Source organism: Micropterus salmoides, unplaced genomic scaffold, assembly GCF_014851395.1.
Source record: "Micropterus salmoides isolate LMB-PRFRI ecotype aquatic unplaced genomic scaffold, ASM1485139v1 Ms_hic_scaffold_19, whole genome shotgun sequence".
Classification (NCBI taxonomy): Eukaryota; Metazoa; Chordata; class Actinopteri; order Centrarchiformes; family Centrarchidae; genus Micropterus; species Micropterus salmoides.
In genome coordinates, this window is record NW_024041039.1 from 10,906,233 (window position 1) to 10,925,699 (window position 19,467).

The 19,467-nt window shown below is 41.1% G+C and overlaps 1 protein-coding gene across 2 annotated transcripts; it reads right to left on the reverse strand.

The window, feature by feature from the left end:
• Positions 1-3,671: 3,671 nt before the first annotated feature.
• On the reverse strand, positions 3,672-18,081 carry ptbp1a (polypyrimidine tract binding protein 1a). 2 transcript variants are annotated; one of them, XM_038729409.1, is made up of 16 exons: positions 18,053-18,060; positions 17,198-17,251; positions 16,906-16,936; positions 13,208-13,268; positions 12,865-13,037; positions 12,281-12,427; positions 11,768-11,938; positions 11,478-11,588; positions 11,030-11,207; positions 10,759-10,836; positions 10,418-10,575; positions 8,987-9,020; positions 7,853-7,945; positions 7,195-7,411; positions 6,809-6,886; positions 3,672-6,576 (listed from the first exon to the last, which is right to left on the reverse strand). In XM_038729409.1, exons 1-16 carry the CDS (start codon positions 18,058-18,060, stop codon positions 6,444-6,446), a joined length of 1,725 nt encoding a protein of 574 aa, XP_038585337.1. In that variant the 3' UTR covers positions 3,672-6,443. The 2 variants fall into 2 exon arrangements, with proteins under 2 accessions (XP_038585337.1, XP_038585338.1); XM_038729410.1 differs by having other exon boundaries at positions 6,444-6,576; positions 16,906-16,933; positions 18,053-18,081.
• Between the last annotated feature and the right edge of the window lie 1,386 nt (positions 18,082-19,467).

Below are 19,467 nucleotides of genomic sequence, written 5' to 3' on the forward strand. Positions count from 1 at the left end.
TCCGTGTAGCGCTCGCTTTTTTCTCTTTCTGCGCGGGCGGGGTCTGTAGCCGCGCCGGGCCGCGCCGCGCTGGGGACTCAGGGCTGGCTGACTCACTGCGTCCCAGTGATAAACAACCTGAGATGTAAGAGGAAACCCTCATGTTAAATAAACACATTTATCATTTATTTATTTATAAGGAAGTCAACCGACCCTTTTAGTATGACATCAGTTACGAACTTAGATGAAAATATGATATATTATAGTTTCCCAGAGAAACCGTGGAAATTGTAATTTGTGCTGTCTTTGTGATTGTTTACTTGTTATTAATCACAACTACAGCCAACTGTTTGACTGAAGGCGATTTATTTGCATCGCAGCTGTGAATGTAAAGCGCCAAAGTTCACTATCTGTTTGAAAGCTGCGGCCTGATGGATGGCCTCAGAGAAAGAGAGAGAAAAGAGGGCGTCTGATGGATCACTGGAACAGTGGAGTCATTTTCCATCAGTGTCCATTAGGCCTAAAGGGCAAGCGAAGGCAGCACAGTCTAAAACCTGTGAGCCATAAACCTCCAGATAGTTCTGTCTGACAGAGCGCTGCCACCCCAGCTGCCTTTGTCCCGCGCGCGTGTGTGCGCAGACTCCTGCAAAAACACATCCATCTTAGGCATTTAGTCTCAGCGCCAATGGAGGGAGATATAGTAACTACATTTTTTCCCACAAGGTGCTCCATGTTTAGTTTTCAACGTGTCCATAACTTGAGCAGAATGAGCTCCAGTGAGGACCAATACATCGATTGAAGAAAAGTTGTTCATGTTAGCAGACTGAATTGTTTTAAGTAGCCTAATCAACAGACTCAGCAGGACAGGATTTTTTGCAGTGTACACACCCTTCAAACTCAGGTTCCTACAAAAGTCAGTTTTCCAAAATCAAACCGACTGACTAGTCCCACTATCCCCAATCCTAACAAGCCCATAATTTTAAATTGAAAATGTCTGCAGCTTTCATATCTTATTGTGCCTCTCGGTTGGATCCTTTATGCAAAGTGTCCTACTTTTGCTTTGCACTGCTCTGCCTGCAAAGTAATGCCTATAATTTGGGCTGCATGAATTCAGCCAGGGAGAGAACCCATGCACCCCCATAACCCAAATACAGCTGCATGTTGTCCGCCTCTGTGGATGAATTATTCAACATCTGTCTGATGCGTGCATATGTAAACAGGTGGATAGTCTCTGGATGGCTCTTTTAAGGGGAGCCACTATAGACCAAAGACATCCTTCACCTCAGCTTCAGACTTTTCCTCCTCTGCTGTGCCACTCTCAAAGTGAGTCTAAATCTCATATAAGCTGTGCAGACTACACAGTATTGGGTGTATTCAGACATGAAGGCCTACCAAGTGATCCTAAATCTAAATGAATGTGGGTCGGAGAGTCAGTGTATGGACACATGCCTCCTTAAAAGGGCGCTAAATCCTGGAATTTATAGCTGGTTAAGTCTGTGATTGCTCTGCAGTTTAACTCAGCTCAAGAGAGACATAAATTATAGATATACTAAATTATCTCCCAGCTCCAGATCTTAAAGCACAAAACAGATGAACATACCGTATGTCTTTCCAGGCAGTAGACTAACAAAGCAGCCATTCACATTCAAGTCTCACACATCAGACATCCAGCATTTTCCCTCTGTGACTAACTGACTTGTGGGAATTGAACTTGTCACATACAGGACAGTCTCATGAACCACTTGACCAGCCAGTCACCACCAGGCTTGCATTTGTGTGTGGCCTTGGTGTTTGCCAGGATTTGCTTGATTAGAGGCCGCAGTACTAATGTAAATAAATGTTGCCAGATGTAGAAGGATCACTACCCCACATGGTTCTGTTTAGTTCCGTGCACATGGCTATGGATGGAGCCAGGACCATCCCAAGGGTTTGGATTCGGAGAGGAGGTGGGGTAAAGTAACATGCATGGTTGAAATTCCCATTACAACACACTGTTAAAAAGTAGATATGGAGTGACATTTTCTATGTTCTGGATGTTATAACAGAGCTAATAGTAAATAGTTTGGCTTCTTTCTTTGGTATCAAAAAACCTTTTGGATCAGAGCATTTTGGAAACTGAATGTTGCCCATGCTGTACATATAGTGCTTGCCAGTTTCACTTAAAACATTGTCTAGGCAGATTAAAAACATTATTTATAATATTTGTGTGCCAGTGACTTCTGGAATATGATGACCCAAAAACATCTATGCTTGGATTATTTTACTTTGACTTACCCTTCCACCCAATTATGCAATCTCTTTGCATTTCAGTATATTCCAAAGAGGATTCTGTGTAGACTGCTCCCTGCTCTAAATTACTCTTGGTGCAGAGTGAAATACTAAGATGCTCCAAGTAAACAAGGGTCTGAGGTATCAAAGTAGCATCAAAGTGTTAAGTTGCAGCCATGGAGTTTTCTGACCCGTGGGGATACACTGAAGGTGCTTAAAAAAGTACCTGAACATATCTTGGCAAAGGTTGCCATTTTATATTTTAAGGGTAACATTAAAATAAATTCTCAGAAGTGCAACCTTCTTTAAGTATCCTAAAATATGCTGTTGAGCAAGTATGAGACAGGTATCTGTCTTTACTTTGACCTTCAAGTGTGCTTTCTTATGCAAAGTAATAACAGAAGAGAAACTAGTGCATTCACTGTGGAATCCACACGTTGGAGCCCACTATATTTAGGACCGCACTCCACAAACTGCTGGGATTATACAACAAAATCCAGCTCCTCTCAGCCACAAATACAGACACCACTGGACTCAATTCTCCTTTTCTCTCATTTGTCCCTCTCAAAAGGAAGATCTGAGGTTAATCCTCTCTACCGCTCTGTAAGGAAGTCAGGAAAAAAAAAGAAGGTATAATGCCAGAAAGCCCAAAGAGGCACTTGAGATTAAGCCACTATTGACATTGTGTGAGTGGCAGGTAAAGTCACCTCTGCTCAGCAGCATTTGATTACCAGCAGAGAGCAAGACCTCCCCCCTAGTGGTTTAGGAGGTTTATAACTTGTTTGTCATTGAGGTTTCCCGCCCCCCCAGCCCATCACATCCACTAGGAACTTTGTGATAAACATGGATGCCAGATACACCCGATAGCCATGCTTGTGTTTAATCTTAATTATTCATCTTATGAGATACAGCGACGTGGTTTCCACAGCAACCTGGCTCATCTCCTCAGAGTGAGGCAGCCCTGCTAAACTGAAAAGGTCAAAGCAGAGCACAGGAGGATTATTCAGAATGATTGAGAATAGCAAGTATCCAGCCTTGCATACCGAATTAACTCCCCACCCTGCCATCATCATCGCAGCAGTTTCATCAAGGGATTGAGCTGAACCCAGATGAGCAGTCAGTCAAGTTTCAGATGGGATGAGTACAAAGTTGGAAATAGTCAAAGATTTTAAAAAATAAAAATATATACACACACCCCACCAGTAGTAAACAGCATGGGAAACGTGGAAAATGTTACAAGATGTTAACCGTTACAGAGCAGCAGTTCCACAGGACAGGAGGGAAGAGACAGAAACCAAATGAGGCCAGATGAAAGAAGGAACAAACTAAAGATTTATTGAAGGCAGCAGAAGACGCAAGAGACAAGAACAGAATGGCAAGGGGGGGGGGGGGGGGGGGGGGGGGGGCACATACAGAGACACTTCTGTGTTCAGATAGGTTTAATGTCTTTGTGTTACAAAAGTTGTTGTTTTTACAGCTCCAAAGAGCATAATAGGTCTGTATTGTTTTATCAAAATATACATGTTTTGAACGTAAAGAGGATAATCCAAATGATTTTGTGGTACAAAAACATGAATATATACAACCATCAACCCCGCTTCATACAATAACCCCACCCCGCTCCCATATAAAAAAAAAAAAAAAAAAGCTTAACAAGAAACCAAAAGGCATATAATCTTCTACACTGTCAACATTTCAATTAAGTATCCATTCTAAAGCAATCTACGAAAGTAGACTCTTTGTAAAGGCAAACAAACAAAATGGGATACAATATAGGTTGAAACTCAGTTATTTCAACTTCATGTGACTTTAGTCCAAGGCATCTGAGAAAAGGGAAAAAATGAACTGAAGCCTTGTATACATGTGGAATAGCAGGAATGTGAATAAACCTTTAAGAAATCACAATTCTACAAAACAGTGGGGGTAGAAGATACTTTGGTCCTTAACAGCATAACCGTCTGCAGCTACATGAAGCTTTGTTAAACCATGCATAATAATCTTTTACAAAAATAGAGACAGAGCGCATCTGCATCTGGTCCAAAACTAGTGGTCGAGGCTGTGGAAACTGGTGCTTGAGGCACGCAGGAATGTGACGATGTTTAAGACTTCAGCGTGATGGTGCCAACTTGGAACTATCAATGAGGAAAAGTGCACTAAAGAACCTGACTGTGGCATAAGTGGACACAGACAGGTAATCGGCAAGGGCTATCCCACCTGGTTATCCTGAATTTAAGAAAAAGATATATACTGGGTTTTCAGACACAGTCCAAGACTGTTGTTACTTTCAATTGACAAATGCCTCCAAGCTGCCCTCTCACAGGTAGGATTACCTGAATATAATGGGATAAAGGCATCTTTGAAGACAGGTAAGATAAAACACCTGAACAAGAGGTAAACAAAGTCAACTGACCAGGCCAGAAAGTGTTTCAGCCTCAGATTAAAAACTGAAGGAGTCAAGGCACTGTGATAATGATCAAACCCAGCCACTACATATAGGTATCAGTTAAGCTTAGAAGTGATACACATGTAAATGCCAACATTAAAAGAAAAGATAAATGAATATATGTGTCCACATATAGATGAACATAATATGGTTAAATGAGGCCCCAAAAACCACTGTCCCTAGAAAGGACTTAATGGAGGTGAATGGGAACTGTAAGACAGGAAGGCTGACAGCTTTACTTCCTGCTACAATACACCTAACAGAGCTACATCACCTAGCAAAAATATTAGGCATCTAACTTACTTACATTCATAGTTTCTACATACATATGATATATGCAAATCCTTAGATAAACATTTGTTTTGAAGAAGCAGAAGATTGAATGAGCCACTTTCCCCCTTTCAAACAATGCTGGTACATACCAGAAGGCATGGAGAGAAAAAGAAAAAAAAAGGCATACCGAAAGCCACGTCTTTAGCGCTGTGTTATAGGCAATCCGGTTGGGGTAAAGTAAGGCACAACACTGTAGACTAAAGAATGTGTCCTTGATTAACTTTAGATAGTGGTATGGGTCCCCCAAAGTAAATAGGTGGGTTGTTAAAAGAAGGCAAAAATATAATAAAAAGGGGATTCTGGAACATAAATTGTTAGGTGGTCTGTGAGCCAAAACTAAATCCTTGTCTCAAACCGTTTCTGACTGGCCAAACAGGTTCAAAGTGGCATTTCAAAAAGGCGCACACACACACATCCACACGACTATCATAGTAAAAGGAATGCTGAAGTGTGTCTGTTTTTGGATACAATTCATCCACATAAGCAAACATCCATGGTGGAGGGTGTCTTGTGTTTTTTTTTTTTTTTTTTAGAGATTTGGTCTAAAGTGACAGTTCATCAGCTGCCCCTACTTTACCTCCAATATATGTTATATATAACATGTTTCAGTGCAGAATGTTGCCTTTCCTGGGACCCCACCTAAATGTTAGGAGACAAATTAATGATTAGGTTTGGGTACCAAGAACCTGTTCTGAACTGGAACCAGTTTCAGTGATAAAACCACAGATTTGATCAGAAACCTGCTTTGATTCCACTTTGGTCCCTGAGCCACATTTGGACGCATTTGTTTACATGGCCTGTTACACTTGCGCCAATGCACGTGAATAGGGTTTACATCATTATGGGCAGGACCTACTTCTTACAAGTGTAGTTATGCTTTACATAAGAGTAATGATACAGGAAAATGTAATCAATAAGCGAAAACACCTTCCTGCAGTGGACAAAAACAGTCAATGATCAAGAATACAGGGTTTTTAGAGGTCCTCAGTCAAAGTAATAATGCCCCAGAATCACCTAATGTCAGCAGGTCTAGCTCAAATATGACAAAGTATATTACAATCTGTGCTTGGCAAATGGACATACTCCTCTTTGACTACATTTTCATTTAAAATACCTTGTATTTTATGTTGAATTACAGTTCAAGACACTAAATCAAAAGAAAATAATGGTGAGTGCTTTCAAAATGTTTTGGGTGATATGATGAAAATTGGGACCTGGAATCAGAACCAGAATCAAGTAGATTAAATCCTATACCCAAACCTACTAATGATAAGGAACAATTAAGAAAGCGGGTGAAGGGAGCAACATTCTACAATGAATCACAGTCATAAATATGTAATGGCCATTTCCACTGAAGGCAACCTTGACAAAAAGGTAGCATTCAGATGGCAATAGACTTGGAGGAAGGAAGAGAAGGCACTCAGATGGTGGACTTTGAGAAGGACACTCGAAGGTGGTGGTTCTCTCCAAGATCGTGGTTGTGAAACTCGATGAGGGACTCAATTGCTTCCTCGACTGAGCCCATCTGGATCAGAGCCATCTTGCGGTCCTTCCTGTTAAATAAAGAGAACATTGTTTTTAAAATGTCCATATGCTTTCCACTTGCTTACTTTTCTCCATGCTCTACAAGAGATCTTACCAAAAACTTCATAGCAGTAACTGCTTAAATTGGCTCTGCATTAAAATAGAGGTTGTTGATTGTTCTAAAGAAAGCCAACAATTCAAACACCAAAAAGTCAATAAAGACATAATTCAAGAAAATTGACTGAGTAGACTGAGACTTACTGAAAGAACTTGAAGGCCTTGACTGTGGCTCCTGAGCTGGCAAAAAGCCTCCTGAGGTCATCCTCCACCACAGATGGCCTGAAAGCAGAGGGGAAAATAAAGAATCAACATAAAGCTGTTGGTAATTATGTGGTTTTATATTCCCTTTACCTATTTGCATTTCTGTTTACTGGTGTGGTGAAACAAGACAACATCATTTAATTTGAAAATAAATGCACTTGTAGAGTAGCATGTTTATAAAAATACTGCTTAATCCCAAGCACTAAATACATTAAAAATTTAAAAATAAATGAGTCTACAAGACTACAAAGCTAAATAGCTTAAAAACACAAAAGCAGTTGGGTAGAGTGTAGGAATCAAAAGGAGGCTCTTGCAGCAGCACTCACGGTATGTTGGAGAGATGGAGTGTCGCAGAAGGTGGGAAGATGTTGGAGTAATTTTTGGAGCCAGGCTTCTTGAAACGATGCAGCGGTGAGTTGCCGTAGTCCTTTGTGAGGCCCTGGTCCTCATGGCCTTCTCTGGGCAGCTGTACAGTGGTGTGTTTCGAAAATGTCACACGCATGTCCCTGCCATGAAGACGCTGGCCATTCAGGTGGCTCATAGCTGAGACACATTAATAACATAGTCAACACTTTAACACCACACAAACAAAACCTGGCTTCACATACAACTCTAAACAGGACTGACTTCACATATTTTTCCTTTGTTGCAGATGACCTTTCACATTTTAACTGTACATTCAAAGAGTTAAAGTTCTATTACCAGTTTACAACATAGAGCTAATTTAATAATCAATTTCCATTCTAACCATCGCTGATAAGTATGCAGTTACATAACGAGTCTGAATTTTTTTTCTTGGATCCTCTGTGTGCAAATGAAACAATCAGAAAACAGCCAGTCATTTATGTCTGGTTTGCTCAGTTGAGGCCCACTAGGTAAAAGGCTAAAGACAATGTATGGTAAAATGATGCGAGGAAAATACATGAAAGAAAATTATAGATCAAAGAACGCCAATAGAGTTCTGCAGTGCGAGAATGTAGCTACCTAGCTGAGCCTGTGTGCCATCAGACATCTGGATCAGAGCGTTCTCCTTTTTATTGAATAGGATCTTCACTCTCATCACGTCGCCATACACACCTACGGAGAAGAGGAAGGTGTCACAATACAAGTTCAACAAAGAACACAGACATAACAGGACCCACACAGCCAATCACAGCAACAAAAACAAACTATCAAAATCAGGGGCATTAATATTCATACTGTTACTAAATGAATACGGTCTGATTAATAAGTAATTGTCAGGCTATTAGTTACTTATAACTTATCATACATAACTCCTCTTAGATAACAATTACACAAATGCTCACAGCTAAAATGGTTATGCCTGAGAAGGGAGAGCCAGTGATTTGAAGGCAAAAATCAGAGTAGTAAAATGAGTGGTTCTGATCGGTTTGATAGCTCTACAGTGAAGAAACTGTTGATTTCTTGACTAACTAAGGGCCTAATAGAGAGACATGCAGGAATAAACTATCATGCACATACCTACATTAGATTAACTGAGACAGACTGCAAAATATGGTGACATAATCCAAGGGATATGTCAACTCCCAATTACTAAAAAAAGCAGCAGCATTTCATCTTTGTTGCTGAGTGACTCAAGGCAACCAAAGAAAAATCAACCTAACAAATGAAATTTGATGAATTTTCATGGCTTAGAATTGGACCGTGCGGAACCAAATAAAATGTCAACTTTATCCTTTTCCTGAGGGTGATGCTTTAGAATTTAGATCTGCTTCCTGCCTCATTCCCGTACAAAATGATCCCCACATTTCTATTTGAGGCAATATTTCCACTGAGGGGCTGTGCTCTTTGAAGATGAAAAATTGCAAGTGTTTTTTGCCCATGGAAAGTAAACCACTGCTGTAAAAAATAATGAAATGCTGCAGCTTTGTGTGGTGTTCTCACCTTACTTTCCTCACACAAACCCACAACAACCAAAACAGGTCATACAAACCCCAACACAAACAGACACCCCCACCCTTCATAGCCCCGGAGCCTGATGACGAGACATCAGTGGTTAAAAAAAACCCAACAAAACCAACAACATGAGACAAGACATGCCCACCTTGCCAGGTAACAGTAGTAATAAAAAAAAGAGATGAAAGGATGATAACGTACCGAAAAGAATAAAGAGGCAGTGTGGCGTAACGCTCTTTAGAGACAGCAGGGGGAGCAGCGGGGCAGGGGGCCAAAGGGGGATACGGAACAGGGGACAGGGGAAAAGAGACGGAGCGGAGTGGAGGACAGTGGAGTGGAGTCGGGACATGTCCGCAGGCCACAGGCAGCGAGGTCCACAGGAAGGCCACAGTACCATGGAGGAAGGAGAGGCATGAGGGACGAAGAGAATGAAGATGGGAGAAGAGGAGAGGGTTCGAACAGCATGATGAAGATGAGGTGGAGGAAAGAAACAAGATAATGGAAGGACAGATGATGGCAAAATTGGGGAAAGGGGGGGCAATGTTGTGTTTTCAATTTGTGGGTGGTGTCCAAATTGGAGAAAATGAATGTGGGAGAAAGAGGGTTTGGTGGATAGGAGGAGGAGTGGTTGGAGTAGTAACAGTAGTGGCAGAGAGGAGGAGGAGGACAGAAGGAACAATTGGTCGTGGGGCGTGCAGTCAGTTGGCAAGAGTTGAGGTGAGGGGGGTTTTAATACAAAAGAGGGAGAGGGGGACAGAGAAAGAAGAGAGAAAAAAGGAAGTAAAAAACAAGGTCAGTATACACAAAGAAATGTAGTGCTTCAGACAGTAGAACTGGCTAAATTAAAATGCACTGTCACTATGGGAACACTAGGAGAAAAAGAAGAGAAAAAAAGATTAACAATGAAATACAGAAAAGGGCAGAGACAATATGTACTTTTAAAAATTACATACTATGTTTGTTTAGATTATTTAAAATTACATTGTAATAAAAACAGTCAAATCAGAAAATTAATTTTAATAATCCTGTTCCTGTAACAAAATCTGAACTTAAAATGAACATTTTTATCGTAATGACTACATAACATGTAAGTTATTAAGTTTACTACAGTAAATGTAAGTTGTGTGACCAACTACGTATACATTTTACCACTATATATATTTATGTTAAAAACCTAAATCACGGACATGGTGGGTTTTTTTTTTTTTTAAATACAAAGAAAAAGTAATATTGTCTCTCCAACAACTCAAGAATGATTTCAACTAATGGACAAAAATGAAGATATGAAATGGTAAGTAAAAAAAAAAAGAAGTTAGTGTTTTGAATAAACTTAAAATTCACAGTGAGCAAAGTGGCAGGTCAGAAATGCAGCAGGTTTGGTCAAACACAGACAGGTCCTGAAAGAGAATAGGTTTTGACTTGATGACCCCCTTTTAATAATAATAAAAAACTAATTTAAAAAAAACAAAAAAAAACCTGGAGCTTTTGAACAGATGGATCCAAGTCCATGGACAATAGTGTATATATATATAAAAAATAAAAAAATACCCCCCCCCAACATTTTAACATTTCTCAGCACTGCACAGCCAGAGGCAAGATGTAAAACTCTTTAAGCCTAGGGAGTACACTGACCTCAGGGTTCAGATTGCTGACCAACAAGACATGGTGTCCACCAGAGGGACCGAGTCCTGACAGACCAAGCCGACTAGCTGCTGCAGCTGCAGCCGCCATGCCACCATGTCCCACACCCAGGGACGCCAGGGCACCGGGCATACCGGGCATAGACAGACCTAAAAGGAAGAACATATTACTTTCAACTTATTTCTCTCGTCATACTAAAAGTCATCTGCTATGGAGAATATAAGAGTTGGCGTGTTAAAGTAAAGGCCAATTACATAAGAGTACATAGCAGGCAAATGTTTGCAGAAGGAATATTGGTCTCTGGAATAAGCGCGGTGGGAGACAGAACTGACCTGTCTGTTGGATGGCAAAGGTTGGGGGGAAGGCATGAGCTCCACCATAGGGAGAGGCTGATATAATGCCTGGAGCAGCTGGGACAACAGGCAACAAACAAAAATAAGATCAAACTTATCAATTACGTGTCCTTGCAATAATGACGAGGTAAAACAAGAAAAAAAATGCTTAAAAATAATTAATAAATCTTGTTGGTTTAAGGCTTGTTAACATGAACAGATGTGATTAGAACCAAACACAAAACTTCTTTAAATCATGTCACAATCTTACCAAATGCAGCTGCCATGGTCTGGTGGTCAATGGAGGCCTGTGAATCCGCAGTGGGGAGGTCTGGGCGGGTGTAATCCCTGCTCTTGTCATTGTTGTACTTGACATTGAGGCTGGTAAGCTTGGAGAAGCTGATTCTCAGGGTACAGCAGGCATTGTAGATGTTCTGTCCATCCAGAGACTGAGATAGATATTGGAGCGTTAGACTTAAGATGACTTATGTATTGTGTGTTACACTGGTGACTTAAACTTCAGTTTCATGTTTGATCAATTGGTCCAACAGTGTACACACTGGACTGAAGCTGAGATAGTTTCCTTTAAATTGGTTAATTTGTCATGGCCAATCTCAATCCTACTGCAAAGGTAACAAAGCACCAAGTGATCTGATATTCAATGGTAAACAATCAGAGTGAAACATAATGACAAAGAGCACAATTTGTACCAGTCTCACCAGTTTGGCGTGCTGAGCTGTCATGCCATCGGCATACTGGATTAGAGCCTGGAACTGGTTGTTCTTAGTGAAAGTGATGATCTTCAGCACAGTGCCGAATTTAGAGAAAATCTGGGAAGGGAGATCACACGACAGTCCCACAATTACCAACATGCATATTTTGTTATCAGATTAGCAAAGTATATTGCAGAGAATGTGAAATAAATATTTGTGACACAGAGGAACATTTCTCAGCAGTTAAACAACTCACTCACTGTAGTGTCTCAGTGAAACTACAAAACTGCCTGTACCTGGTGCAGTACATCCAGGGTGACTGGGTAGAAGAGGTTTTCCACGATGACTCTGAGTACAGGGCTTTGGGACGTGGCTCCTACGATGCTACCTGCATCTGCAGAAATGGCCATGCCTCCCATACCACCTCCATGCAGTGCATTGACTGCCTGCAGAGCTGCCTGGGCACGCTGAGGTAGAAAAATAACACAGGAACTTCTTAGCATGGATGTAATGCAAAAAATGATGCAATAATAAATGAATGTGGTGAGATGTCTTTGTTCAAGGCAACATGCCATTTTCTGTTTTTACCAATGAAATTCCACAATCTGCTAGACACAAACATTACATTGCACTGTTCAGAGCCTTTAAAAAAGGACCACAACGTTTATACAAACACATTTGAGATTGGTGGAAAGCAAGAAATCTTAAATTGACATGTTCAATCAACTGTTAGCTGCTGGCAATGACTACAACAGTAACTGAAGTCTAAAAGAGACATGTAAACAAAGTGAGAGTGTGCAAGCCCTTACCACTTGGTTTGGGGAGTTGTCCGTCTTGAGCTCCTTATGAGTTGAGTATTGCATATAAATGGGGTGGTTTCTGATGACAGGGGTGACAGAGGAGTAGTAGCTCACCATTGTCTGTGCACACTCCTCGCTGTTCAGTTCCAGGAACGCCTGCAGGGGAAGACCACTCAAATAGTTTTTCCTCCCATCACATATAATAAAAGGTTTCACTTTAGGGCAATATTTATTAAGCATTTCTAAGAACTATACTGTTGTGAAATATTTCTAATGGGCATTTTCACTGCCCATAAGTTTATTTTTAACCAAATTAAATCTATTGGTTTTGATACACAACTGCAGGTAATATAACATGACCCAATGACGACATTCAAGAGGGATTCAATGTCTTCCTCAAGAAAGTCTAAATGGGAGTTGTTTTCTCGTCCTACCCACTAAACCACGACAAATGTGACAAAAGGGTCATTGTCATAATTTTCAGGTCTAGGCAGAAGGCTAGAAACCTGATCCTTTGACCCTAAAGAGAAATTTCACTCAGGATTGCAAATCATACAGGTTTAGTGAGCAGACCTGCATATATCAGTCCTTACCTGGTTTTTCCCTTTCAGCATCAGCAGATTAGTGACCTTCCCAAAGGGAAGTCCCAGTCCAATAACCTCCGCCTCATTTATGTCGTTGGGCAGCTTGCGTACGTGGACCACACGTGACGGAACACCAGGACTGCGGACGTCACCTTTGAATTTTTTGCTGTCGTTGCCATTGGCTGCAAGAAAAAACAAACAAACACACAAATACAATCAGAGGGGGAGAGCAGAAGGCTCTGGTTCTTCTTGAATAATGGATTGGTCGTCATGGCAACACAAACACCACAGACGACAAGCACTTCAAAAAAATAAAAAATAAAATTTGCCCCTTCCATGGCAACCCCCCTACCTGAGTTCATGATATAGGGCCCGTTGGATATGCAGGAAGAAAAGAGTTCGTCGGATCCCCTCTGCAGAAGGAGAGAAAACAATGGTTCACTTCAGTGCATTCACCAATAAGGGCACAGCATGGCAGGTGGAGAGCACAGCTCTCATGTTACAGAGCCATTGTGCGATAAAGCAGGAAGTAATCTGATAACCAAAAGAGGATTGTACAAACACGCTTGAGAAGAACCCCACCTTCATCACCAGGAAGAATCAAGTCACCTAGCTTGTCAGCAGGGATATTAGACATCATAGTCATGTTTCCCTTTCTCATTGTATACTCTTCTGTAAAAGTATTGCCTAGTCCAAAACCAGTGTACTCATTTGTTTAACCGCCAATCACACTCAGGGCTGAACAGCTACTATTCAGCTTTAAAGCACACAAGTCAGCTGTAAAAGCCTATAGTTTAACAGCAGCTGTCAGTACAAGCAATCTTCTCATAACACAGTATTAGGATTGTGTACAACATGCTGGAGCCCTCTGGATTGGAAGGCAAGATGGGGATACTCGCAGCCCACACTAGTTTACTGTTTGCTGAAACAGCCTTGTCTGTCCTCTCTCTTTAGTAAATATAAAGTGCCGTTTCACGGCTGTGCGTATGTTTGTGGTTGAAGGAGATGAAGTATAACAGTCACAAGAAGTGGCTCAGCAGCCTAAGCTCTACAACACGCTACAATGAAGGTCCTGTTCGGGCTGAGACTAGGGGCATTGTTACATGGCAGCACACACACATATGGAACCCCAAGGACACTCTGGGAGTTGAAGTGCCCCAGAGCACTTTAACAACAACAACCAACCAGTCATGCAGGTTTGCTAGCATTCCCCACCTTGTGAATCTTTAAATATGCAAGGTGTGGGGGGAAGGTTTCAGTCAAGTTTCATGTGTACTCATGAAAGAGGAATAAGCTGATCAGAGAAAACATTTGGTGGTGTCTCTAGTGTAAAGGTATGATGTGGGGTACTGAGTTAGCTGCTCGGAGAGCACAAAACCACACAACACTGTAAGCAGCATAAACTACCCTTTGACTTCCAGATGGTTTGGCTGACTCAGTCACTCTCACTCCAAAGCCCACACAAACAAGGACTGCTATCTCAATTCATGAACTTAAACAAGGGACATTCCTACACCTTTTCAAAAACATTTAACAGACTGCAAGACTCAAAATGGTATGATGAATAGGTCATTAAGCATTGGATGCAATAGAAATGAGGAAAAAGGGTAAAGTTCTTAAAATGGGAGTGGCCAGTAAGGAACTTGCAGCCAATTGTAAAATTGAGTAAAAAAAGCAAGAGGCTTACAATAAAGATCACGATGAATGAGTGAGAATGGTGTGATTTGGTTGATGGGGAAAAACAAAACAAAAAAAACACACAAAACATTTTTGCCTGATATATGGGCCAAGGACAGATGTCAGCCATGAGAAATGAAGGAAGTGGCTCCAGCTTGACTCAGTGGTCGTGGGCGGGCCGTGTCACATTATCAGTCAGCAGACCAACTCCAAACAGGAAAGGCAGAAAGATCAGGCCCGCTTCCAGGGTTTTGCTAAACTTCCTCCTGGGGACTGTTCCATGGTAGGACTCGCTCCCCCCCCCCCCCCCCCCCCCCTCTTCCTCATTCTAATAATAACCACAGAGCTAAACTGCCTACAGTGCAGAGCAGACACATCAAGTCACATACAAAACAGAGGATTGTACAACAATTGAGTGAATAATATACCGATAGCTTCTGGAGCGAGAGTGCAGAGCAGCAGAAAGGATAAGTTACAAATCCAATGGTTGACTACAACAACGTGCCGAACCCATTTTCCAACACAAACAAACAAAATGTGTATCGACTTCTTCATATCCTTTATTTGCTCCAGACATTGACAGTATAAAAGAGTAACATTCAGGAGACGAGGACACATTACTGGCCCACATAGTGAAACCGCTGAGCAGCTTCCTCTCACTGACAATGGCCTACCTAAAATTTTTTTTTTTTTTTAAAGAAACATGGACTAGAGGCAATTCCCTTGCTCTACCCCCCCCCCCCATCACCACACCTGGTTTGCATTGCATCAAAGGAGGAAAACGAAAATTTTATAGGGGGAAAAACCCTTAGGATTTTCTTTACTTGTGTTGGCAAGGGCCCTGTAATCTCTCAGGGAAAGCACAAAGGGAGAACAGCACAGGTATAGACATGTTTGTTCACTGATCAGCTTTGCCAGTGGAGGGGGCAGGGAGCTGTGCCTCACCAGGGGGCTGGAGGGGGGAGACAGGAATGTGACCGCGGAATGCCAGACACTCTGCCCAGACGGAATAATTAAAGATTCCAGCTCCATAACTCAGAATCATCATTACCACAGCACATTAAAACCAGAAAACAGGATAAGTTAAAAAAGAAAGAATCACATCTGAAGTCAAATCTCGAGTATTGAGAAGCACCCATTAAATTGTGCATTGTTATCAAGCTGGAAAATAGGCCTTAGTCAAACAAGTCGGGGGGTGGGGTGTCCCCATTACAGCATTTGCACCAAGAGTATTTGTTTAAACAGCGTAAAGACCTTTGGTCAGGAGGATGAGGACTGTTGTGGGAGGACTGTTATAGCCCTAAGTTGAGTTCAATTACTCCACTTACACATAGCTGCCCCAGGCCATGTTACCAAGGATTACTACTTAGGAAGGCATTTTTATTGGATATGCAAGTTAACAACCAGCAGTTCCTCCTTAACAAGTATGCACAAACAAACATGTAGGGAAGGACTGCTGTTTCAGTTACATAAGCATACAACAGCTCCATCAGCACAAGAAATGTTAAGAGCAGACTCATGCAAATAGATTAACACTGGACAACACTTTGCTAATTTGTTTCACCATTGCCGGTTGAGTAATCTTGTGATAGAAATAAGTCTAAATTATCAAGCACCAGGACAGGATTCAGTTCCTTTCTTAACATTCCAGTAAGACCAACAGGCTATTATGGCACACACAAAAACAACAGGAAGTTTCAACAGCCACACAACCAACAGAAACAAGCACAGGAAAAAAATAAACCCCCACCATAGATAATCTATTCTAACTATATTATGTCCAGTCTTCAGAGTAGCTGCAACATTAGTGCGCTGACCATTCAGTTGCATATCATAAAAAGAAGAGCCAGTCTGCAACTGCAAACTCATTACACATGAGAAATGGCTTCGGATAGCAGTTCTGTAATTATAGAGGAAGCTCTTGCAAACAGACAGACTATGTAATTCAAGTCATCAATGTCGGCACAGTTCTTTTCCATTTCCGCACAGACTTGTGAAAAGTTTCTCTTTTCTTGCCTAAAAATGATTCAGGTGCAGTGGGACACGCAAAAATGCCTGCTACACTTGAAAAAATGTAAATAAAATAAATACTTATTATCTAATCTCAAAGCAAAAATTGATGAAAAAATAAAAAAACATACTTACAGCACAAATGTATATTTAATAAGGCTATAAATGCCAAACAGACATTTTTATGCCACAAAACCTACTGGAAGTTTAAACCAACAAATGATTTAGTGGATATCTATTTACTCTGCAAATACTAGGGTTAACAAATGTTAGCTCTTAGCATGTATTATATAGTGTGGTCAGTGAAATGAGGAAAAGTGAGAAGCAGAACTACAAAGAGAAGAGGATTACAAAACGGCTTACCTTTGTGCCAACTGATATGTCATGGACACTGCTGTTAAAGACAAAAAAAGATTATAATAAAGGAAATCAAAGGAAATTCCCTGAGATCCATCACAAGATACCTTTAAACAGTTCATAAAACAGAACATTGTGCGTGTTGAATTACATTAGTGTTGTTCAAACAAGAGCAAAACTGACTTCCTCATTGAGAGGGGAAGATGTACGAAGCTTGAAATTCAGAACGCACCACAGCAACTTAAATAATTCGAGCCAAACGCGGCCATGCAAAAATATAACGTTACACAATACTTACTCAATTTCAGGGACGTAGCCGGATCCCAGAGGGTACAAGTCAGCGTCTAGGCGGCTGTAGTGGGTTGGCAAAATATAAGTTAACAGAATACTTGAGCGAGAGTGGACACTTGGCACAAGTAATGATGAAACAAATCTCTAATAAACAAATGTACGTTAAGCGTAATGCTGGGCGGCTTCAAGGCAACATTCACGCTGCATTGGAAGTCCTTTCAACTGTCGAATGCAGGTGATCGAAAAAAGTGGAATAACGTTACGCCTGACTGAAACAACGCGCTATTGTTTCCCCTATCCTGTTTGGATAACCCGTTGTAGAAGTCTCTGATTCAATCAGCGTGAAATGTTCAGGCCAGACATCTTCAACATGGCCCTGGCACTCTCCAGACAAATGAATGCGGAAATGAGACACGTTGCTTTAGCTAGCTCCCGTGAAACCCAAGTTCCCAAGGTACAGTTAGCTAATGTTAATTAATGTCTGCGTTAGCACACGACGTTGTATTGCCAGTATGTTGCTCTAAAAAGTTTGTTCAAATCGTAACTTAACTCTCATCAAGTTAGGTATGCTTTAGTTAGCGTTACTGCCATAAAACGATAACATGTCCGTTCACACGGTTCACATAACTAACGTTTGCTAGCGGTAGCGATGGCTAGCAGCTGCTAGTTAGCTTACGCTCCTGCTAACTGTTGCATGTTTTGATGAAAAAAAAATGTTCAAAACTTTCCCGGTCTAACGGTTAACTGAAACAATCTTCGGAATCAAAATGTGTTAATAAGCTTCGAAATATGCGAAGAAATTGCTCGGCGACTTGTTTGCTATATAAATTTAAGTCTTAAGTATGGTTCTTTTTCCACTTACCCGTCCATTGCACAAGAAAAAAACTGCAGGTCTGAAGCGAAGGTAGGGCGGCACACTTGCTTGATTTTCTTACAAAATGGCTGAACACACGGAGGCGAGCGCTGATTAGTCCAAGCACTTTCAAGAGCCAAAAACAGGCGGGGACAAGCTTCTATTTGAGTCGCGATTGGTCAAGACGACTATCATTTTGTGAAAAAAGAAGGCCGCGGCAAATTTCCAGTACATTATATCCGTAGTAGACTGTATTATGAAGTGTTTAGGTTTGATCGAGTTGTACGGGATGAAAAGCGTACTGCGAGTCACCATATTGCTAAAATAAAAGAAGAGAAGACCTGTCGTTTTTTTTTTCCAAAAAGGGGAGGAAATCTGAGTTAAAAATATGGGCTCTCATAATGCCTTATAAATATGCTGTACTTACCAGCAGCAGTAGGCAGTGTTTTTCGGTGGTGCAATGATTTAAACCACCACCGGTGTCCACATTACCGGTGTTGTGTCAGGTTTAAAAGAGCAGTACTGGAAGAAGTACTCAGCTCCTTTCACTTGAATGAAAGTAACTTCAGCACTGTGTAAAAATCCACAAGGAAAAGTCCTACACACAAAATCTTACTTAAGTAAGAGTAGCCTACAGACTCATCTAAATGTGGGCTACTTGAAGCATTGAAGGAAAAAGTAGGTCACTCACGAAAGATGGCCCATGTGAGGGTTGTAGGATTTTATTTGTAAGATGCATTATGTAAGTGCATTTCTATTGTTAGACAATCTGGAACCAATACTAAGGTTACTTTATAGCCTACTATTGGGTGGATTAATCTGTGGATCATATCTTTATAAGACACTCCTATGTTTAGTAAAATCTTAATCTGCAAAGTAACTGGTACATGTAGCTGTCAAATAAATGTAGTGATTAGGCCTAAAAGTTACCTCAAAATTGTACTTGTAGTAGCATACTACTCAAGGGTGTCACTTTGTGTTGAAAAGTGGTGGGGACATTTGAGGGCTCATATTAGGGAGGTGATGAAACACTAAGTCCATGAGACATGACAATGCACAATATTGGAGTCAGGAGAACAAGACAACAAGATACTCCAATGCGAGTGGTGGGGACATGTCCCCAGCGTCCCCAGTGTAAATGACACCTATGCTACTACTTGAGTAAATGTAGGCTACTTTGTTTCATTGGTTGTTTGTATACTGGGTTAACCATCCCCTACTAATAATAAAGTGGTAGAATTACAAATCCACTTTTAGCTGTTTTCTGAACACAAACCTTTTCGATTTACAGCACAGTCCCACAGTTCCTGGTTAACAATAGGCCTACTGGTTTTGGTGGTACAACACAACTAATGTGGTAATTGCCCTGATACTGTGGTTTGCCAGCACAACAATGAAAACATCTCTTTGACAACATTGTTTAA